Source organism: Eleginops maclovinus, chromosome 23, assembly GCF_036324505.1.
Source record: "Eleginops maclovinus isolate JMC-PN-2008 ecotype Puerto Natales chromosome 23, JC_Emac_rtc_rv5, whole genome shotgun sequence".
Lineage (NCBI taxonomy): Eukaryota > Metazoa > Chordata > Actinopteri > Perciformes > Eleginopidae > Eleginops > Eleginops maclovinus.
This window is the reverse complement of record NC_086371.1, coordinates 17,864,878-17,885,598: the sequence shown is the minus strand read 5'-3', so window position 1 is coordinate 17,885,598 and position 20,721 is coordinate 17,864,878. Positions and strand designations below refer to the sequence as shown.

Here is a 20,721-nt window from a genome sequence, read left to right as displayed (position 1 = left end):
ATATGGAAAGGGTTAATGATATAATGGAATGCTTTACTGTAAAAAGTGTATTGAGTAGAGCAGAAAAAGCTTAGCAGGAAACTCAACGCTGTCAACATAAAAAGAGAGGACAGAGATCTGCTGAGAGAGCATTTAACCCTAACCCTAACCCACAAATTAAAATGCTATGTCCTATTTGTTCAATTTAGTACAACAAAGGGTAAAACCATACGTTTGCAATTTTAAAGACAGATTTTGCTTTTTGTATTGGAAAGTGCACTTTATACTTGCTCGTTGGTTTTCTCACCTAGTGAAAGAGCCAGTCTAGCTGTCTCCCTCTCTTTCCTGTCTTTATGCTAAGCTAGGCTAAAAGGCATGAGTGTATCCTTGTACCCCAGTTCAATATCCTCTTAATATGAGCAATTAAGAAAATTGTTGAAATGATTTCATGTCCTCAGACATATTTTTCCCATATCAGCTGAATGTATGTTTCGTTGAGTCAATATGTTGAAATCACACAGCTGCGGCGTAAAACCTACTGATGTTATACTCAAAGCAACCTCAATTGCTCAATCTTGACTTTTGACATTTCTATCGACAAACAGCAACCATTGCTACTGATTTCTAAACCACCATTACCCTCCTCCACAATTTGAACTACTGTTCTCAATCGCTTGAAATGACCCCACTGCTCACTGTAGCCTTGCAATGATCAGACGGAAACGGAAGTGGTATGCAGATTCTCATCTTACTCTCAGCTATATGGCACATTACACAACATATTTAACTTTAAATTTAACTGAAAAAATGTGTTCACATCCTGTGAATAGTTAAAATATCAGTGCGATTTTCTTCCAATGTTTATTAAGACCTTGTGCTCTTTTCTTAAACATATGGAACGTTCTTTCCTCCTCCCAGGTCTTTTTTGTGTAGTGCTGCCATGCTGTTTGGACATCAAAGACACAGTAGTGGGACAGGTTAGAGAGTTCAAAAGTCAGAGGTAAGGCAAGGAACAGACAGAAAAGCTGAGGAGCATTTTAGGTCAACTTCAGAGTGTCTCTCTCCACCTGCCTTCTGCTCTGTCACTTTCCTTTGTTGAAATGTGCAGCTGCCGCTCCTCTAAATCGTGTGACTTGCAATTCAAAGGTGTAGCAGCCTCTATGACATAACAGGTCACAGAGGCTGCTTTTTAGTAAGTCGAGTACTGAAATAACAGATAGTTGAAACCTTGACTGCAGACGCTTTTCAAACAGTATGTCAATCACCACACACCCTCATGGAGACTTCTGCTCAAACAGATTTAAGATCTCCCCTGCAGCAGCAATAGAGTCATGACCGTTTTTGAGGGATGACATATAAACAGCCACCCATAAAACACACAGGAGTGATGAGTACGACAGCTGAGGGCAAAGCAGGTTGTTTTAGGAGCAAAAGTGTTTAAAAACCTCAGCTCTTTTCATTATTTCTTGTGTGTTTGTGCATTCATGTTAGAGGACACAGTTTTGCGTGTGTACCAGCCATGCAAATCTTCGCAGGTTCACGTAAGTCCATGTGCCTTATTTGCACGCTGGCATGCAGACATGTCAAGCCTTACTGCTCCAATGACGGAAAGAATACACTAAAGATGACGGTGATACATTTATCTTTGGCATACAGACAATGTGGCTCTTCAAACATAGCAGTGAAGGATTTTACAAATACTCGGTGAGACAGAATTATGAAAGTAGTTGATTTATTTGACAACAGCAGCACAACATTTCAGAAATGAAATAAGTTATTTTCACACTGTGAATATCAAAATGGAAATGTCTTAAGATAATTAACAGTTGTATTGAAATAAATAAATACATTGTGACTTAAATAGACATAAATATTACTGTTAAAATGCATTCAAAATGTAGAACATTCGGAGTTGGAAACTGCATAAAAATATATATCTAATACATTAATTTAAAATAAATTGTTATTCAGTAGAATTGAGGCAGCTTTGTATGAAACAGAACGTTTTCATTACTTCTTTGAGTTAAGATCCCTAAAGAAACGAATGTATGGCCTGAAAATCCGCGATGTGTTTATGGCCAACATCATTGGGCAATTTTGTTGAGTCTGGTGGAGAAAAAGAGACGGTTAAGGATTAATTCTCATCTAGATTTGTCTGTTGCAGGATGCACAAAGTTAACAGTAAGACCACAATGTCTGTCAAAAAATCACAGTGTTATGTTTATGTTGGCTCACCGGTGGATTCACCAGTGGATTCACCAGTTGATTCAGGTCCAGCTGCTGCAGGTTTCCCTTAAGTTCCTGGATACTATGCTTTGGAGGTCCCGTCACATTGTCAAGAATGAGCTTCAGCTCACTGACATAGGAGCTCACACAGATAGACTGCAATAAAAAATGACGAGGTCTTGTAAGTATACCGTGTGAAATAATACGCACGTGTCATAGGGAACTGAGTTCAATGTTACAACAAGAACAACAGAGCCAGAACAGATCAAACACTTACTGGATCTGTTTCCATAGGCCTGTTTGGAACACGCCCCTCTTTCTATCAGGACAGAAAATAAACGGTTTAGTTTATTAATCATCCGATGTTCAAGTGCTATTGGACTAACACATTTTTTATTTGATCGAGACGTAGTAATTTAACATAGTTCCAATATGCATCATGGAACTGATGCGCTGAACAGGGATTTTTAGCCAAGGATATATCCCTGCTCTTGCTCAGATTTCTGACTTGTATGTATAGTATAGCTAGTATTATGTAAATCTCAAATATACAGGTTTCAATTTGATAAAACCACAGTACACTACAAAATATCATTGTCATTCAAGACTTGACAGCAAGCAAATAAGCTGCAGGTGGGATCATTTCAATGCATTACACTCACCAATGAGACGTTGCCCAGTGCTTTCAGTTTCTTTATAATCTCTCCATTCAATTTCTTGTTCTGGTGACTGTAGTGGAGATGCAGCAGGACAACAAGTGCAAGCAAGACCTTCCTCATAGTGCAGAGTTTGTCTTTCACGGTTCCTTTTACAGCTTCTCTTGTTGTCTTAAGTCGAGTGATGATGTGTGATAAGTATCTGCCAATTCTTTTTATACACAGAGGTCAGAGAGGAAAAGGAAATGACTGACGTCTTAGTTAACACCCACTTGGAAATTACAACTTTTTTGTTTGTTATATTCCAATATGTAAATAGCGTATTTTAAAAGTTATGACAAACCAGGCCAATCTCTTTTATCTTATTAGCCCCCTGATCTCATTCTCCATCAAAAAAGGTTACTCCTCTCTGGCAGCAAAAAAGGAACTGAAACTGCATTTCATTATAAAAACCTGTGTATAATATATATATATTACCTTGAACTTTATAGAAAATAATGTTTGTACTTTATCACTGCAGGCTGTCTTCAACCAGAAATACATGAATGACAGGAACTCTCCTGAAGTGGATACAATCTGGTTTCACTGCTTTTTCCAACAAGACATTGTTGAAGAGCTAATAGGGGTCTAAATATAAACACTGCTGCCTAGCACACTTGTTTGCTTGTCTAGGCATAAAGAAAGTTTGGTTAAGTTGTTCTGGTTATGACACTGGATTGAAGACAAACCAACACATAGTGCCATTTTGAACCTTTGATGTTGAATTCTGAAGTGAGCTTTAACAGTCTCATACATTGCTTTATTCTATAGTACAGCGACTTCCCCTTTAAACACAATGAAACTCATTCTCCTTTGTTTTACTAAACCATTTTTGTAATTATCTGTCCAGGAGTGGTCAATGTTATCAGACTGAAAAACTGTACGTCATCATCTTACTTTTGTTTACTGGACTTTTACCAACTGGACTACCCCAGACATCTGCTGATGTCACATCGAGTAATGGTCTGTGACTCTAAATAACTATTTGAATCTCTATAAAACAAACATCCTCTTTCATTGTCATTATTGCTGGAGGCCCTGGGTTTGACTTAAATACTGTGTGAACATATGGCAGTTATCGTAAATGTACCACATCTTTCAGATAATTATCTTCAAAGGAAGCATGCCCACTATGACAGCTGTAAGAAATGTTGTTCACTTTGGCCAGAAGCAGCCCCATCAAGAGCTAAAAAAAAAAGCAAATTGTTAGAGTAAGGGGAAGCTCATTCTTCAAGAGTGAAAGTGACAGAGATCTTCTGCTTTTCTTTTAGAAACACCTTAGTTTCTGTGTTCCAACAGGGGTTTAGAGGCTGCTGTTGAAAAATACAGATGCTTTAATGGCGGCAAAGTTGGAAACAAAACTCTGAAAAATCTATACACACCTCAGTATCGAGAAAGCTTTGTTTGGGTATGGTCAGCAGGAAAGTCGATATAAACTTAAATCCACATGTAAACGTAACAAAGAATGACATAAATGACATGAGTGTAATCTGCAATGTTACTATTATCTCTTCGGTATGGTGAGTCAGTGTGCTCTTTGTTGTTAAACTGGAAAATCTGGAGGAGGTAGCTGAGGGGAGGACGAGGAAGAAACTGGACAGTATCCTGGATACTTTTGCACACATACATGTGTATATTTTTAAACATACTTTCGTTACTTCTCTGTATATATGTATACATATATTTTTGTAGTTTTTAGAATTTTAGATTTTTTTATTTTAAATGTGTGTTTCATATCCCTGTGTGAACCTATACTGTTTTTCCTCTTCTCTGTTGCTGCATAAACACTCACATTTCCCCACTGGGATTAATAAAGGTACATCTTATCTTATTTTATCTTACAAGGGGGTTGCTCTTACTAGGGAAAATTGGACACACCGGGTTATCTGTTTGCCACGACATGGGTGAAGCCCAATTAAAATAATTTTAACTCTTTGAATTGAATGCTTTAATCCCATTGTTTTAACAAATATATAACTTAAAGGGGAAAAAAATCCTTCTGTCACCACAAGATCGGTTATGTATATAAATACAGAAAGCATAGCGTTTAACCAAGGTTTGACTTTTCCCTTTGTTAAACAAGCCACCTTCATGATTGAATAACCTGGACTGGAAATAAGGTCAGATAAATTAAGAACCGATCTTTGAGGACCAGAGTGATAACACAAGATACAAGATGTTAACTTTACTGTCTTCTTAGATCTTTTGACTTGCAACTCATGACTCATACTGTATCTAACAGTGAGATGATTTGGCAATGTCTATCGCTGTCATCATGGAAGTTAGGGGGTTTGTCTTTAACACCATCAGTTGATGGCGCATCAGATGAGTGTGTAGGTGTCAGTTTGAGGGAAGATTTAAGGGAACATCAGTTTTCAAGTGGAGAATTGTCACACAGAGTGAAGAACAGTGCCAGGAAAATGACAGAAAAGATTTACATTCGTCTGCAAACAAAATTCCTGAACCAATTACCCATCTTAACTCAAAAAAGTGCTTGCAAATGCAGCTTGCTTTAATGAAAATGGTACAGTAACAAGTGGTGTTCAGACAATAGGTTAGCCGATGGTAGGAGATAATGGGCCACTGAGCACTTATGCCTCAAAAGCCCCTCTCTTGGACCTGTTCAGTAATCAAGCCACAGTGATGGTGGTGGACAAACAAATGCTTGCGCAGTCTCACACTCATAAGGGGTTTGACTTTCTGTTGAATTGGGAAACATTTCACCCAATTTGTCCGTGACCGTAATAGACATTTACAAAGGAAAGCTGATTCTCTGCTAAGTGATAGAGTGTGAGATCACAAAGCATCGGGTCATGGAAAGATAAACATGTGTGACTTTTTCTTAGATTGGGACCAGAATGTAATGTGGGTGAGACTAAGACTGCTGACTACATGCGGGGAATAACTTTGGTCAACACCATGAGAGATGGCGTGTAGATAAAAATTCGCACATTTCCGTTGAAACAACATTCATCCTAGAGCTTGGCACTCCTGTGAATTACGCTTTACAACCTTGCAATCCTGTTTACCACTGTCACAAAGTGCAAGGTAGCTTACTTGCCGACAATGAAAAAGTGAGTGTATTTGTGTATGAATCATGCACACTTTCAGAGATGGCTTTAGGAAACAAATTAACCAAAAAAGCATTATCCCTTTCATAACGAATGAAGGGAACTTATGACTCGAAAACACGTACATGTTAGTGATGATACACAAGAGGGTTTGTGCCCTCTTAACATTTTCTACATTGAACACCTTCTGCTGTGTCATCATGCTAATATGCTCCTGTTTCAAAGAAACCATTTTGTGTTACTGACGCAGATAGAATGGAGGATTGCTTGCAATGCACAACATTAGAAACATCTCTGTTTTTCTTTTTTTGTCAGCAAGTAGCTCCAGTGAAGTGTCACGTTAAACCTGAATGGAGAAACATAACAAAGCCTGAACAAACGGAGCACCGGGGGTCACTGGAAGGTCTCATAAGGTTTTGTAAATCAGTCACCAGATCGCTTTTCTGGTGGGTAACAGAATACCTTAAAAGACACTTCATGTTATTGTTTTCTTTTAATTTGTCACTCATTTGTTATACCATACAATGGGACTGGGGCCATCCCCTCAGGGAGAGACAGGAGGACAGGTGGAGAGGTGAAGGTAACACTGTTAACCCCCCAACTGATCAGCTGATTGAAAAATATATTTTAATCTCAGAGGATTTCTTGTTTTTGATTAAATACTAAAAAACAATTTGATTGTTCTTTGATTTAAGCAAACCCATGTTAAGTAGGTGTGCCTTTAGTTTAAAGTCAACTGTGGTGTGTATTTCAGATTCTTAATATTGTATTCATCTTAGTTTTTGTCTCAAGTTTAATTGTACAACCTTTCGGTGTCATAACACGTACAGTATGTGGACAACACATACGTCCTTTATCGGCATAGTTGTACACAAATTGTGATTTAATCACATTTTGAGGCAAAGATAAACCCTGAAAAGTCATTACATTTTAAATAGTGTAAAACTATATCAAAACACTGAACGAGAAAAGTTGAGAGAGTATAACACATATCGTATGAAATATTGGGATAAGTAATAGGCCTAATATTAAGAAAGGTCTGAATATGATGTGCTTTAAGTAGTTTACAAATTAAGAAACTGCTATTTTTACCATCAAAATATAACATGAAAGTGATTTGAGATGCTGTACAAGCTTTTGTTGAATATCAAAATGGCTTCCTATTTTTAGAATTACCCAGTCACGTCATTCATTCAACATCAGCCCTACTGCTTATGGCGCTTATCAGACACATCATTGAGGAACCGTCTGGTGACAACCCACACTGAGTAGGACTTAATTTTTCCTCTCTAGCCCCACCAAGTGTTTAAAAGTCCTATTTCAGCTGATGTCTCTTGAACATAAAGGGTCTGGTGTCTTCTTTTGACAGCAACTGCATGAAATACTTCACGAACAAGGCACTCGTCAGATATAGCGCTGTTCAGCCTGCTATGGTCACTTTATTCCACATTGGTTGTCTCCTTTAGAGCTTTTCTTTCAGTGCTTTCAGTGTGATGGTCAGTCCTCCAGCGTCACAGAGCTGAAACTCCTCCTCTGCTGCTTCGTGAACTGAGGCCGCTTCATTCTCCTCTTCTTCTTCCAAATCTGCTTCCTCAAAGTCATCCGGATACTCAACCGGCTCTGAGGCATCAGGAAATACTGTAGAGAGAAGGACAAAAGCTTCTGTTTGATCATTCCTGTCTACGTAAACATCTGAACAAGGTAACAGAATACTACTATTGTACATGAAGAAAATGTTTAGTCATCTTACATTTTGGTTAAAAAGACCCAAAAATACTAGGACATTTTGAGGAATCACAGCCATGTTTATCATCAGCAAGCTGTTTTGTAGAATGAAAAGTTTGTCGCCTTAGGTAAAGCAGCTTCAACCTGACAATGTGACAACACTGCAGTTACACCTGAATTATAGTCATCAATAACAATGTAAAAGAATAATAAACATCAATTTTTTCTGGAGACTTTTGCTAAAAATACGTTTACTTTACAGAAACGCACAGTGTATCCAACAGTTGGACTTTGATGATGTGATAAGTTAATGTTATAAAATGTAACTAAGTTGACATTAAAACCCCAGTGATATTATGTTTCTAGATGACCTTTTAAACTCCCTGCATGTGTGTGTTATGGCAAACTTATATTCTGAGAGCTTTAAAGTTCTCAAATTTCTCTGCCTATCAACATCTGTGTAGAAAATGATGGATTTGCACCAAGAGGCCAAACTGGTGCCTTTACTGTGTAAAGGGCCATATCTGATAGTGTGGCATTCATTACAATTTATATTTGCGTCAAACATAAATGAAGCTGTATTATCTAGTGTTACTGTGTTTCCCACGAACTTAGACTAGCTACTAAATGTGGTAAAAATTGACGAGCAACAAAATGAAACGCATCATTACATTGAATAAAAAAAATTCCCTGGATTTGAATATTTTTTTAAAGGTTGGAGTTAATGTAAGTAGACAAAAAACTATATAATATAGGTCTTCTTATTTCTAGTCATTATTTATGTTAGATTTATATATTTAAGCATCATTTTAAACATTATGACATTGTGTAATTTGTACATGTAAAGGGTTTGAGTGCATCTTCTTCTATCACTGATAAGAAGGTGTTCCACAGTATGTTCTACCTTACCAATGGGCTCAGCTGATTCGCTCCTCATTGTCGACCCAGAGTTATCACTGCACTCCTCAAGAGAGGACAAACTTTCATCCTCATCAAAGTCTTCGGGATACTGGCAGTCACAGCGGTTGTGCTCTCCAACACACAAATCATGATGATGTTCCTCCTCAATGTTGTGCTCTTGTCCTGCTATATTATTGTCACCACTCTTCACAGGAACACAGTCACTCTGTGTATTTTCGATAGACTTTAGATGATCTTGCACACAGGCACTGTTAAGTATACACACAGCCGTTGGTCGGTTTTCTGGGTTGAGGCAGAGCATTGTCTGGATCAAAGAGGAGATGTTTTCAGAGAAGATGTTGGGCACTGGATCGAACTCTCCTTTGGTGATCTTGTAGAACAGACTCAGCAGGTTGGAAGCTGCAAACGGAGGTCTGAGAGCACAGATCTCATACAGCAGACAGCCGAGAGCCCAGATGTCAGACTTGGCGCTGTACGGGACATCCTGACACAGCTCAGGACTGAGATAGCTTGGTGTCCCAACACATGTGGAGGCCATGTCAGCTGTGTTGGTCATTACTCTAGATATCCCAAAGTCCCCTAGCTTCACCATGCCTTGCTTTGTTAGCAGTACATTTGATGTTTTGATGTCCCTGTGTAGTATCTTAGCTGTATGTATGTAATTCAAAGCCACAGCAACTTGAACAAACCACCCCATTACAGTGTCCTCTGTGAAAAACTCCTTTGGTTTCCTCTCCTTCACTTTGTCATCTAGTGTCCCACCATCGCAGTAGTTCATCACAATGTAAATGAATCCATCAGAGCTGACAAAGGCATCGCTGCATGTGACTACATGAGGGTGCTGCAAACTCCTGATGATCTCCGCCTCCTGCAGGATTGTCCTCTGTGTGTTTGCCGTCCTTGTGCTCTCTACCTTTATCCTTTTCACAGCGTGCAGGCTCTTGCTCTCTACGTGCCTCATCAGGAACACTTCCGCAGCTCCTCCCCTGCCCAAACACAACACCTGTTCGTACTTCTCCATGTTTCGGTCTTCTGGTGACGACAAAAACGTATTTGTTTTAAACCATTTTAACAGTGTCAAGGTAAACAGCTTTAACACAAGACGGATGTCAACACACGTCACGCAGCGTCTGTATGCAGTGTCGTTGTCACGGGAACCACCTTGGTCTGACGCTGCAAAACCGGAAAAGAGAAAGTCGTTTATTTTAATGAATATTTTTAGGTCAAGTAACATCAGCTGGAACAAAAAGCATTTTATTTAACACTAGTGCATACGTTTAAATTCATAATGCACTACAAGTAGAGGCTACAGTAGAAGCATTCGCCATTAGACAATATTAATTAAATATTTATTTAAAGAAAAAAAGAAAAAACAACACGCAACCAAAAAAATCAAGCCTAAATATATAATCAAAAAGTAAAAATAAGCAATAAAAGACCCTTTAACATAGATAAATCGTAAAATAAAGTATAATGTATTTAACAGTAATTGCTCATGAATTTAAACAGGAATGTAGTTGATGCATACTGATACAATACAACCTTGTAATAAAAAATTTCAAAAGTGTATAAAGTGTAAGCAATGTTTATTAATGTTCTGCATCTGCAAAATCAATTAAATGGGCCTGTTAATAAACAACAACATTTCATTGATATAATTAAGATTTAGAAAACTTTAGAGGGCCATTTTTTTCATTGATTCTTTGTTCATAAATGATAAAAAAAAACCGTAATGATTTAACATTTTTAGATAAAGGTACAGCTGTATGCTTCGCTGTTATGTGGCAGTCTGTTACAGCAGCTCCCTGACCAAAACATGCTGTGTCCTGCATTATGGCTGCATGATGTTACACGGTACAGTCCACTAGGGGGTGGTATAGACATCTAATGGCGATAATCTACCATTAGCTAGCTAGAGAAGAAGACCTGCGCATGTCCATCACAACATAGCAGGCACGCATGCTATTGCACTTGTTTTATTTTTCATTATTACTTAAATCTGAATAAACGTTTGATTAAAATGCCACCAAAAGGAAAGGGTGGCAAAGGCGGAAAAGGTTAGTCAGCTATGTATGGAAAATAACGTGTTACCAACTGTTGGCTTAAAGTCAGCCACATTAACTAGCCTATAGCAAATGGCTATTCATCTTCCTTGTGTTTATGTATTTCACTCAAATTAAAGTCATTATATTGCTCGCTGCAATGGTATGTTTCGGTTTTTAACTGAGGTGTGTTCTGACTCTTTCAACTGTATAGGAGCAGCTTCAGGAAGTGCAGAAGCAGACAAGAAGGAGAAAGCACCAAAGGGAGGCACTGCTGTGAAGGTAGGAAGATGGGGATTTCTATCTGCCCTCCTCTCTTCCTCATACATTAATGCACAATAACTGTTATCAAACTTTTCAAATTTCCATCTTTGTCACAATATATTTTTTACATTGTATGTTGTATACATTATATACTTCTTGGGATGCTTTATCTGTTTTCTTACAACAACAAATCAAAAAGTGTTTACTTCTAGCAGTCTAACTGTGCATTTTATGACCTTATGTATTAACCCAGGTTCGCCACATCCTCTGTGAAAAACATGGAAAATGCATGGAGGCAATGGAGAAACTGAAGGCTGGAGTGCGTTTCAGTGAAGTAGCATCACAATTCAGTGAAGACAAAGCAAGACAAGGAGTAAGATCACACCAACCCAAGTTAATTCCAATGATCCCATTATTGACTTTAAGATCTAAATGCCAATGCTCTTTGTTTGTTAATGAATGTAGATCACATTATTATGACTGCATTCACTTCAAGACTAAATTCATCCTTACTAGTGGTGATAAATATGGAAGGTGATAAACGGGCTTTAACTTCACAATTATTGTTCATACGTGATCAGTTACGGACTGATGAATAATATGTATTTAGTCCCCAAATGTGCTATCTTTTTTCTCAATGCTTTATATATTTACAAATAACTAATTCACACCAGAACATGTGTACAAGCTGTTACTCAGTAACACAATGTAAATGTTGTATGTGTTTGAAGCATAGCTGTACAACAACGCGTTTGTCTTCAACCATGGCTGGTAACTAAAGCCATAAAAATATGTTGTTTTGATATTCCTGCAGTGCTCACAGTTTATACTGTTATCTGTCGGAACCCCTTTGTTGCTAATCTGTTCCTTACATGTGTCCAGACTTGGTAACTGTATCTGTTGAAAACTTTGTGATTTATTCATGATTGTATTATTCATGACAGGGTGATCTGGGGTGGATGACGCGAGGATCAATGGTTGGACCTTTCCAGGAGGCAGCATTTGCCCTACCTGTCAGTTCCATGGATAAACCCGTCTACACAGACCCTCCTGTCAAGACAAAGTTTGGGTACCACATTATAATGATAGAGGGGAAAAAGTGACATGGTACAGCTTGAAATTATGACATAAATATTCTTAGGTTTTTATTTTCCCAGAATGTTTAAGATTAAGAAAATGATATGATCCTCATGTGTAAGTTTTGTCTTTTCAAATGTACACTACCTTATTGACAAATTAACGTGAGGGAACATTCCTACAATCTTAACTTTGACATTCATATCATTCGATGGAATTTCATTTTTCAGTTTGATAAAGTAGTGTACAAATGGCCAAATAAATACATTTTCACTCAAAAATACAATATATTTTTGCTTTGTGTGTGTAAGAGAGAGATAGAAGAAGTGTCAACCTTTTTTGATAAAATGTTTTTTCTGATGTAAATATAAGAAAAATTGTGTTAAATTACTGTTTCTGTAATTCAGTATTTTGCAGGTAAATTAGTCAACTGTTAGCGCTAACTAAAAAGTAGACCGTTGATTGGTTGGTTGGTTGGTTGGTTGGTTGGTTGGTTGGTTGAGCGTCACTTTATGAACACAAATTGCAAAGACTCAAATCTAAAACCTAGGCTTCTATGAAGCAGCTGTGGGCAGCAGTTACTTATTTAATGACCACCCATTTTCATCATCATCATCATCATCATAGTGCTTCGAGAGGCTAGTCATGAAGCAAATCAAATCCACCCTCCCCCCCTCGCTTAGGATGTTGTTCATAGACTTTAACTCAGCATTCAACACCATCATCCCCCAGCAGCTGGTTTGTAAACTAACAAACCTGGGCATCAGCCCCTTTCTCTGCAACTGGCTGCTGCACTTCCTCACTGCCAGACCCCATTTTGTACGGGTCGGCAACAGCAGATCAGACACCCTCACACTGAGTACACGTTCCCCCAATGATGTGTTCTCAGCCCCCTCTGCTTCACCCTGCTGACCCACGACTGTACACCCACCTACAGCTCCAACCACTTTGTCAGGTTTGCAGATGAACCGGGGTGGGTCTCATCAGCGACAACGAGGAGACCCACTACAGGAATGAGGTGAAACAGCTGGCCACGTGATGCATAGACAACAATCTCTTCCTTAATGTGGAGAAAACAAAGGATATTGTTGTTGACTTCAGGAGAACCTCAACCCAACACTCCCACCCAGTGACAATCAATGGTGCTGCTGTGGAGCAGGTGAGAAGCACCAAATTCCTGGGGGTGAACATCACAGAAGACCTCTCCTGGAGCAACAACACCATGTCACTCACCAAGAAAGCCCAGTAGCATCTCTACTTCCTCCGCAAACTGAAGAAAGCAGGAGCACCCACACCCATCATGCACACCTTCTACTGAAGCGCCATCGAGAGCATCCTCAGCAGCAGCATCACATTGTGGTTCGGAAGCTGCACAGCATCCAAACGCAAGACCCTGCAGCGCATCGTGAACATTGCTGAGAGGATCATTGGTGCCTCACTCCCATCACTCCTGGACATTTAAAACACCCGCCTCACCCGCAAAGCACTCAGCATTGTGGGTGACCCCTCCCATCCCTCCAACTGCCTCTTCACCCTCATGCCTTCAGGGAGAAGGTTCCACAGCCTTAGGTCGAGCTCCATCCGACTGAAAAACAGCTTTTTCCACCAGGCTATCAGGAGGCTGAATGCTCTCCCCTCCCTCTCCCCCCTCCCCCCTCTATCTCAACTCTCCACCCTGCCCCCACTGGACCTGGACTTTAACACCCCCCCCCCCCCACACACACACACACATAGACACAAAAATCCAGCACCAGTGTCTTTTTACGCTGCTATGGACAATATTTTGTACTCTCATTTGCAGTATTTAAATTTTTTATATAACCTGCGTACCTTTTGAACGGTTACTTGTGTTTTTTGTATATATTGAGTGTATATGTGTATGTATGTATGTATATATAGTACTGTATGTACATATTTTTTTTATATATATTGTATATTTTTAATTTAATACATCGGGACTGTGAGAAACAGCATTTTGATATTTCTGTTTCGATATTTCTGTCTGTACACACAAATTGAAAGATTGACAATAAAGTCTACTTTGACTTCACATTCAAACTACAAGCACTGACTACACCTTTGGACACTATAGCTGTTTGACCGACAGTTTTTTCTTTATTCTTGGATCCATACAAGTAATCGGAGGAGGTAGAAGTAATTTGATTAATTCAAGTACAAGTCTCTAGAAATTCTACTTAGGTACAGTAATTGAGTAAAAGTACTTAGTTTCTATACACCACTGCAAGTAATACAACCTATTTCAGATTTAAAATATTGTATGGGACATTGTTAAAACAAAAGCACACTCGGGTGTTTACATCCAAAGAGCTAGGCGGCAGCAGCCCGCAGAAGCGCAGCGCGAGGCCGCATCAGGAAGAGACCGTTGACGTTGTTACGCCTTGCTAGATGATTGGCGAGGTAAGATGGCGGCGCCAGAGGAGCCAGAATTATCTCAGGCGCAGACTGAAAAACTCCTTCAATTTCAGGTAGACAGCCAGCATTTCACACTATCACATTTCCATTTAAACAACCGTATATGTTAATATGCTATCGTAATACCGAGTCTTTGTAAATAGCGAGAACTGTGCGTGTTTGAACGCTTTTTGCACAGTCAACTTACCCGATCCCCCTAACGTTACTCGTCAACTTGAGTCAGAGCTAACGTTAGCAAAGCTAGCAAAAATTAGCTAAGCTAGCTAACAAGTTCGCTGACTTTATGGGCCACTGGTACACTTAGTCACCTTAACGTTTTTCACATTTTACTCAAATACCTACACAACGTCCACCTTTGTTAACTAACATAACTTGTGGTTTGTTTTATATACATTTCTTCTCTACCTTTAACTTGGCTAACGGTGGGTGTTCACTGACGCTCCCTACTAAACACTTGCTGAGCGTTAGCACAACAGTCATGATCGAGCTGTCACTGAAGTTTCCCAGCGACACATCTGTTTTAGCAATGCCACATGAAGTTGTTGGTTTTATGACAATGCACATGAAGAGATGTCCCCCCCCCCCTCTTTAATCCATAGCTTGTTATCTTTTTTAAAGTTCTACATTAACAAAGATCGCCGTCAGAACAGGTTATATTTTGGGCAGCTAGCTAACCTGTAAATGATCGTCATCCTGCTTAGGCTCAACCTTTTTCTGCAAGTTGACGTTTATTTTGAGTTAGTATAGCTGCCCAACTAAAGAGTAGTTATTCAGCTGCATGGATCATGTTATTCAAGCGTATTTTTTGGTGATTCTATTTGCCTTTTTTTAAATTAATAACTTGATACAGTAGCCTCTAAGCTAATTAAATTAATCCCTGAACATAAGCAAACGTTTGTTTCTTTTGTTTTTTGATATATTATTAATGAAGACACATGCCATATAGAAAATACATATTGTTACATCATTGGGGACGACAGTTAAATAACAAAATCAACCACGATCGACTGAGTCTTAACTGCTATTTCACACAGTTTACTGAAGAGCCATCCTTTTGCTTTTAAATGTTTCCCTGTTGTTCTCTTTGAAGGCGTACACAATTCTAACACATATTCATAACCAAAACAAACCAGTAAACCAAAATGTAAGAGGGTAATTAACAAATTGACTGACAAATATAAATAAATAAACAATAAATAAAGTAACAAAGGGTGTTTTTCCTTTGCAAATGAGGCCTTTAGACTGACTTCCTTTTCCTGTCTCACAGGACCTCACTGGTCTGGAGTCAATGGACCAATGTCGTCGAACATTAGAACAGCATAATTGGAACATAGAGGTAAGAAAGACACGTTTTTTTCTCAGTTATTACAGTTGGATGTCATATTTCTGTTTACACTGTATTTCTGTACACATTCTGTTAACAATGCTTGCTGTATTTGGTTAATATCCGATCCCTTACATTTTGTTATGAAAGGAATTCATTTTTTTTGATGGTCTTCAATGTATTTGTTTCAGGCTGCAGTACAAGACAGACTTAACGAGCAGGAAGGAGTGCCCAGTGTGTTTAACCCTCCGCCATCCAGACCATTACAGGTCAATACAGCAGACCATAGAGTATATAGTTACATCGTCTCAAGGCCACAACCCAGGGTAAGTCTGCTGGTTCTTTAATGTTTGTGTTTAAGGAGGATAGCTTTGCAAAATGGTAAATATTATCACCACAAAATTAAGCTACTGTATTTTCGGGCTAATGCGCAACACAGGGTGTTACTTTAAAGGTTCTATTTAGTCATTTTTCATTGCATTTTCATGACACAACACATAGAAAAGCCCTTATATATTGGATTTGTTTGTTTACCTATTGTCTAGCTTTCTGAATGTTATAGACTGCTTTTGTTCTTTCCAGGGACTACTAGGATGGAGTTATTACTTGATAATGCTACCTTTCAGACTTACATATTACACACTTCTGGACATATTCAGGTAACTCAGGCAAATGGATTTAAAGTCACTGCTGTTGAAAAGATGAAGGTAATTGACAGCCTCAATTTTCCTTTTCTTCAAGGTTTGCCCTGCGGTTTGTAAGGCCAGATCCTCGCGGCCGTGTGACAGATCCTGTCGGCGATGTTGTGTCCTTCATTCATAGTTTTGAGGAGAAGTACGGTCAGTCCCACCCTGTGTTTTACCAGGGAACCTACAGCCAGGTGAGTTCAGAGAGCAGTTGTCCGATCACAGACGCACTCTTTTCTGCTCTCAATCGAGGGGAAATTGCAATACGTTGAGTTTCTCTTGTTCGAAACACACAGGCACTGAATGATGCCAAACGGGAGCTCCGCTACCTATTAGTGTACCTTCACGGGGAGGACCATCAAGACACTGACCAGTTTTGCCGGTATGATACTTTTGTCCTTACTTCCTTACATCCACTGTTGTTTGCAATCAGATTTATCGATGCACAGATTTACCCTCCACACATCAGTACCAGCCAACATTTGCCATATCATCGGCGTATTGGCAATAAAGATATGGCATGGCCTATACGTAGTTGAATAGCTGAATAAAAAGGCTTTGAATCTGTTATTTCATAATAAAAAAAATGTTTCATAGATATATGTGAACGACTTCGGCTTATAAAAGAATAATTCATTTTAAACAATTCAGTTATTTTTTACTATAAAGATGTCTTTTTTTTTTTAGATAACAACACAATGCATTGGCTCTCCTCTAAATATTTATTCTAAACATTTTAATCGGCTCATAATTTATCACAATTTACATCGTCATAATAATTAATCATGATTTCTTGTCATGTTGTTGCCGTTTCATACCGTTTGAGTACTCTAGTTTGATATTAGTATTTTTTATATATAATCTCTGCTGTGTTTTTTAAAAATCCATAAGCGTTGAAAGATGTTTTTTCCTTTGGCTTATAAATGCTTTGTTTTGTCCTGTTTGTCACTTCCTAGCTCTACACTATGTACAGAAGAGGTCGTAACCTTCCTCAACACACGTATGCTCTTTTGGGCATGCTCAACCAGCAAGCCTGAGGGCTACAGAGGTATGAAACATGCATTCTTATTCAACCCAGTATATTCTTGTCTCAGCTGTTCCTAAATATGTATGAATGGGTTGTTCTGTTCCTGAAAAATATATTTGAATGTGGGTAAAGAGTCCTATGTTATGTTTGACATATGGTGATTGTCCTATATTGTTTAGGTAGTCCCAGTTTTTCCCCTAATTCATAAGTGGTTAAAACACAAATGCAACTGAAGACACGTTAGAGATATGAAAATGGACATCCTGAAGCTTAGGAGTAGAAGCTGAGGCACCAGACACGAGCAAATAGTATATAAATACATTCACTGATACACAAACAATTCACATTGGTTATGAGTTCTTCATTCAGACTTCTGTCATTACCCTAATGCAATGAACTTGTATGTGATGTTTAAAAACAGTTCTGTGAATACATGTCCCTGTATAATATGTGGCTGTGTCTCAGTGTCCCAGGCTTTGCGAGAGAACACCTACCCATTCCTGGCCATGATAATGCTGAAGGACCGCAAGATGACGGTGGTGGGCCGGCTCGAGGGTCTCATTCAGCCAGAGGACCTCATCAATCAGCTCACCTTCATCATGGAGGCCAACCAAACACATCTGATGTCCGAGCGCATGGAACGGTACTGGAGACAAATGCATTCACACTAGATTGCTTGACGTGAGATGTTAGAGACCGGAGGTTACATGTGACGGTTTGAGGTAGCAAAAAAACATCCAACATTTATTGGTATTGTAATTACTGCATTATTGAGACAGTGGTAGTAGCATTTTGTCCTCTCCCCGGCAACTATGGTATAGTATTACTATTCCCTTTATAAAATAAGAAGATCTCTCTCTCTCTCTGTTACACTGTACAGACACCAGGTCACAAAAGACTATAAACGGCAAAGCATCTTTAACACTATGAAACTAAAAATCTAGTTTTTACAGTTCAACACAAAATTCTTTCTTACATATTCTTGGGTGTACCTCAAAGGTGTTTTATAAGTAAAGAACATGTTTGGTTTCAGGGAGGAGAGGAACCAGACCCAGGTGCTGAGGCAGCAGCAGGATGAGGCCTATATGGCCTCTCTCCGTGCAGACCAGGAGAAGGACCGGAAGAAAAGAGAGGAGGAGGAGCAGGTGAGGCAAGAGGAAGAGAAGGTCCGACAGAGTGTTCTTGCAGAGGAGCGGAGACTACAGGTGAGTCTGACTTTCATTACGTTGATGCTGTACATGCCCACATACTGTGTATTTGTAGACGTTGACCGATTAATTATTTAAACTGTACTTAAATTATTTTGGGTTCATGTACATTTTTTTGATATGATTACAGACGCTTGAAGAGGAGAAGGAGAGGAAGTCAGAATGTCTTCCCCCAGAGCCGCTGGCAGATGATCCAGAAAGTGTCAAAATAGTGTTTAAGCTGCCCAACGATACTCGAGTAGAGCGGCGGTTCCTCTTTGGGCAGTCTCTGACGGTGAGCACAACTCGAATCTGTTCTCAAGACCCTGTGATCCCTCCCGCTTACCTTCACTGACTTATCCAGAGGTGCTGAGGAGACTGGATGCTGATATCTGTTTTTCTAACACATACTGTCTAAGCATTTGAAAGTTACAGCAAAGTATGTCAACACCAGCTGCCCCTGAAAAGCTCAAACTGAATATTTTTTCTCCCACAGGTAATATACGACTTCCTGTTCTCTTTGAAAGAGAGCCCAGAGAAGTTTCAGATAATTACAAACTTCCCTCGCCGCGTCTTGCCCTGCCTTCCGACTGAAGAGCAGCCCAACCCTCCCACACTGAAAGAGGCGGGACTCAGCCGCTCCGAGGTCCTTTTTGTTCAGGACCTTACGGACGATTAATAGATGACATACCTCCTGTACAATGGAATTACATTTTCCTCCAATGCCCACCCACCTCCTTTTTTTTTTCTTTTTACTTATTTTGTTAAATGGCCGTTATGCACAAGGATCATTGAGATAAAATCATAACCTGGAAAGATTTAACCACCCTGCATCCAGTCCTTGTCTGGTTGTGTGTACGGGGTTCCCAATAGCCTGGAAAGTCTTGAATTTTATCAAATAAATATTTCTTGAAGTCCTTCCTTGAGCTCATCTTTGTATCCTGGGGAACCAAGACATTTGTTTTCCATTGTCTGTAATAGCTACCAGTTAACTCCTGTCCTTCCTCACCAGTAACTGTTGCAGCAAAGGATTAATCTTCTACTGAAAATACTGAGAAAGTGGCAAGGCTTTGTGCACAACCAGAACTATATCCCAAATTACTTACCGTCTGGGCACCTGAGGAAGGCAGGCTGTATTAATACTTACTGACACACAGGATGCAGTGTGGGAAGGTATGGATTTCTATGATGGCGTGACTGCCTTGGCTATTTTAATGTCCAAGACTTGATGTTTGATCCATGTGTACCAGTTCAACATCCTTGTTGCTCTTAAGTTTGCACGTTTCCTCCACAGTGATTTTGAAACTCTGTACTGCTCTACCATTGTCAGTCTGTGTGGTTCGGAGAGCAAATGTACAACTTCAGGGAGCAGGTTGGTGAATTTGGATATGAGATATGGGAACCCTGTTTGAAATGAGCCATGATATGTACATAAGTTAGATATTTAAAAACCCAACATTTACCTTGAATTTTTGTTGTTTTAAAAAAAGAAATCATTTGTGTTATAAAATGACACAGATGCAGGTTGTTACTATGTGAAAACAGACTACGTCAAGCTCATGAAGTTTGAAAATATTTAACAAAGGCCACTGCTTTTCCATGTGGCTCTATCTAGTATAGTACGAGTCTGCCCATAGTGTGCCTGTGGTTACTCATAGATGCCTGATTTGCCTGTACCATCTAAATGGGCTCATGTAAAGATGTAATTTTCCAACTATAAATTAAAAACCTTTTGAAAATGTGGGTTTATTGAGAATGTACAGCATTCGCTTGTGGTGGTGGTGCGTCACGTAAGCAACTCTTTAATGTGCTCTGATTTGACGAGTTGGAAGAATCCCTTGAATGAAGCTGTAGTTTCGATGAGTCAGATATTTTAGTTACATGTTAGAATTATAATTTCATTACCTTTCCAGAAGTTGTCCTAGTTAACCTGACAGACGCTTGTAAAGGGAGCCGTTAGAGTACAGTATATATTACATGTAGGCTGTTGAAGGTGAGAGTATAAGAATGAACTGTGGATAATTAAAATGTTCATGTCATGTTCAGCACAAAATACTATCATCC

At 39.1% G+C, this 20,721-nt stretch overlaps 3 protein-coding genes across 3 annotated transcripts; 2 read left to right on the top strand and 1 right to left on the bottom strand.

Moving 5' to 3' along the window:
* Positions 1-5,413: 5,413 nt before the first annotated feature.
* nek12 (NIMA-related kinase 12) lies at positions 5,414-9,724 on the bottom strand. Its single transcript, XM_063876001.1, has 2 exons — positions 8,606-9,724; positions 5,414-7,609 (listed from the first exon to the last, which is right to left on the bottom strand). The coding sequence occupies exons 1-2, from the start codon at positions 9,636-9,638 to the stop codon at positions 7,434-7,436; spliced, it is 1,209 nt and encodes a 402-aa protein (XP_063732071.1). The 5' UTR covers positions 9,639-9,724; the 3' UTR covers positions 5,414-7,433.
* A 773-nt stretch (positions 9,725-10,497) lies between these two features.
* pin4 (protein (peptidylprolyl cis/trans isomerase) NIMA-interacting, 4 (parvulin)) lies at positions 10,498-12,286 on the top strand. Its single transcript, XM_063875868.1, has 4 exons — positions 10,498-10,674; positions 10,874-10,941; positions 11,177-11,296; positions 11,868-12,286. The coding sequence occupies exons 1-4, from the start codon at positions 10,638-10,640 to the stop codon at positions 12,024-12,026; spliced, it is 384 nt and encodes a 127-aa protein (XP_063731938.1). The 5' UTR covers positions 10,498-10,637; the 3' UTR covers positions 12,027-12,286.
* A 2,022-nt stretch (positions 12,287-14,308) lies between these two features.
* Positions 14,309-20,398, top strand: faf2 (Fas associated factor family member 2). The gene is made up of 11 exons (XM_063876180.1): positions 14,309-14,486; positions 15,701-15,769; positions 15,949-16,083; positions 16,340-16,416; positions 16,499-16,637; positions 16,740-16,825; positions 17,400-17,491; positions 17,936-18,113; positions 18,504-18,675; positions 18,809-18,952; positions 19,154-20,398. The coding sequence occupies exons 1-11, from the start codon at positions 14,424-14,426 to the stop codon at positions 19,334-19,336; spliced, it is 1,338 nt and encodes a 445-aa protein (XP_063732250.1). The 5' UTR covers positions 14,309-14,423; the 3' UTR covers positions 19,337-20,398.
* The last annotated feature ends 323 nt before the right edge of the window (positions 20,399-20,721 follow it).

Bases quoted from the DNA above. Each gene is read 5' to 3' on its own strand.
- pin4 (XM_063875868.1), top strand. From the start codon at position 10,638: ATGCCACCAAAAGGAAAGGGTGGCAAAGGCGGAAAAG. The intron at 10,675-10,873 runs GTTAGTCAGCTA...TCAACTGTATAG, and splicing joins GGGTGGCAAAGGCGGAAAAG to GAGCAGCTTCAGGAAGTGCA. The intron at 10,942-11,176 runs GTAGGAAGATGG...GTATTAACCCAG, and splicing joins AGGGAGGCACTGCTGTGAAG to GTTCGCCACATCCTCTGTGA.
- faf2 (XM_063876180.1), top strand. From the start codon at position 14,424: ATGGCGGCGCCAGAGGAGCCAGAATTATCTCAGGCGCAGACTGAAAAA. The intron at 16,084-16,339 runs GTAAGTCTGCTG...TGTTCTTTCCAG, and splicing joins TCTCAAGGCCACAACCCAGG to GGACTACTAGGATGGAGTTA. The intron at 18,953-19,153 runs GTGAGCACAACT...TTTCTCCCACAG, and splicing joins TCTTTGGGCAGTCTCTGACG to GTAATATACGACTTCCTGTT.
- nek12 (XM_063876001.1), bottom strand. From the start codon at position 9,638: ATGGAGAAGTACGAACAGGTGTTGTGTTTGGGCAGGGGAGGAGCTGCG. The intron at 7,610-8,605 runs GTAAGGTAGAAC...TTCTCTCTACAG, and splicing joins CGAATCAGCTGAGCCCATTG to TATTTCCTGATGCCTCAGAG.